General features: G+C 36.7%; 1 protein-coding gene across 1 annotated transcript in view; it reads right to left on the reverse strand.

The window, feature by feature from the left end:
• The window catches only part of IARS (isoleucyl-tRNA synthetase), a 102,327-nt gene that overhangs the window by 39,591 nt on the left and 61,774 nt on the right, over window positions 1-962 (reverse strand). The window contains 1 exon segment of the mRNA XM_009868688.1: window positions 718-801. Within this exon segment, the coding sequence (XP_009866990.1) occupies window positions 718-801 (84 nt within the window).

A 962-nucleotide genomic window follows, 5' to 3' on the forward strand; every position in this document is an offset into this window, starting at 1 on the left:
TAAAATGTCTTTACTGTACCTTTACCTCAAGGTACCACTTCCCGCGTGTAGTTGGTGCATCTAGCCAAAGTACCAGGTGACTCCATAATCACACTTATACGTTAGCATAAGGAAACAGTTGAACCATGTTTAATCTCTGAGCAGAACAATTTATATATATGCATCAGGCTGCTCCACTTCTGCTTTTCTGGGTTTACTACTACTAGGTACATACTGTGTACTTAGAATAACAAAAAGAAACACTGTCTCTTTAGAAAATGTACAGTATAAGCAGAAAACAAACATTTCTGTGCATTATACAATAACCCTTCCCTAAAAGAATGATTTAACAGTAGACTAATAGTACTGTTCTCAAAAACTTGGATTTTTACTCGTTCACTCAAACGATGCACTCAATGCAACAGCATTCTGTACAAACTGGACACAGATTTCCCGACAAAAGGCCTCTAGTCGGCAGGTCTGCTTTGGCTGCCACCAGCCTTAAGGGAGATAAGATAACAGAATAAAAAGTCCAAGTGCTGTGAATATTGCTAGGCTTTTTTGAGCCATCCACTCTTTCAGCTATTAGGTTGCTATGGTGGCCTAAAAGTTTCTAAATTTAACTTTCTTCCTAGTGCTAATTGTCAAAAACCCATAGGCAGCCCTCACAAAACAAAAACAGCTAACATAAACAAAAAGCTAACACATCAAGTCGTACATTAATTAAAGAAATCCTACCTTAGTGCATCAGCTCCATAACTATTCACAATACTCATAGGATCAGGATAATTCTTCTTCCTTTTGCTCATTTTCTGGCCATCACTAGAAAACGTCAGAAAGTAGGCATAAATTCACAGAATTCTTGTAATACATAGCTATAGAAAAAAGGCCCTTCAAATCCAGCTTAATTTTTCTGTCCTATTATGTTCTCGGTAGCATAGACATAATTATATAATAACATATAATTTTGGTATGACTGCTGA

Source organism: Apaloderma vittatum, unplaced genomic scaffold, assembly GCF_000703405.1.
Source record: "Apaloderma vittatum isolate BGI_N311 unplaced genomic scaffold, ASM70340v1 scaffold6684, whole genome shotgun sequence".
Classification (NCBI taxonomy): domain Eukaryota; kingdom Metazoa; phylum Chordata; class Aves; order Trogoniformes; family Trogonidae; genus Apaloderma; species Apaloderma vittatum.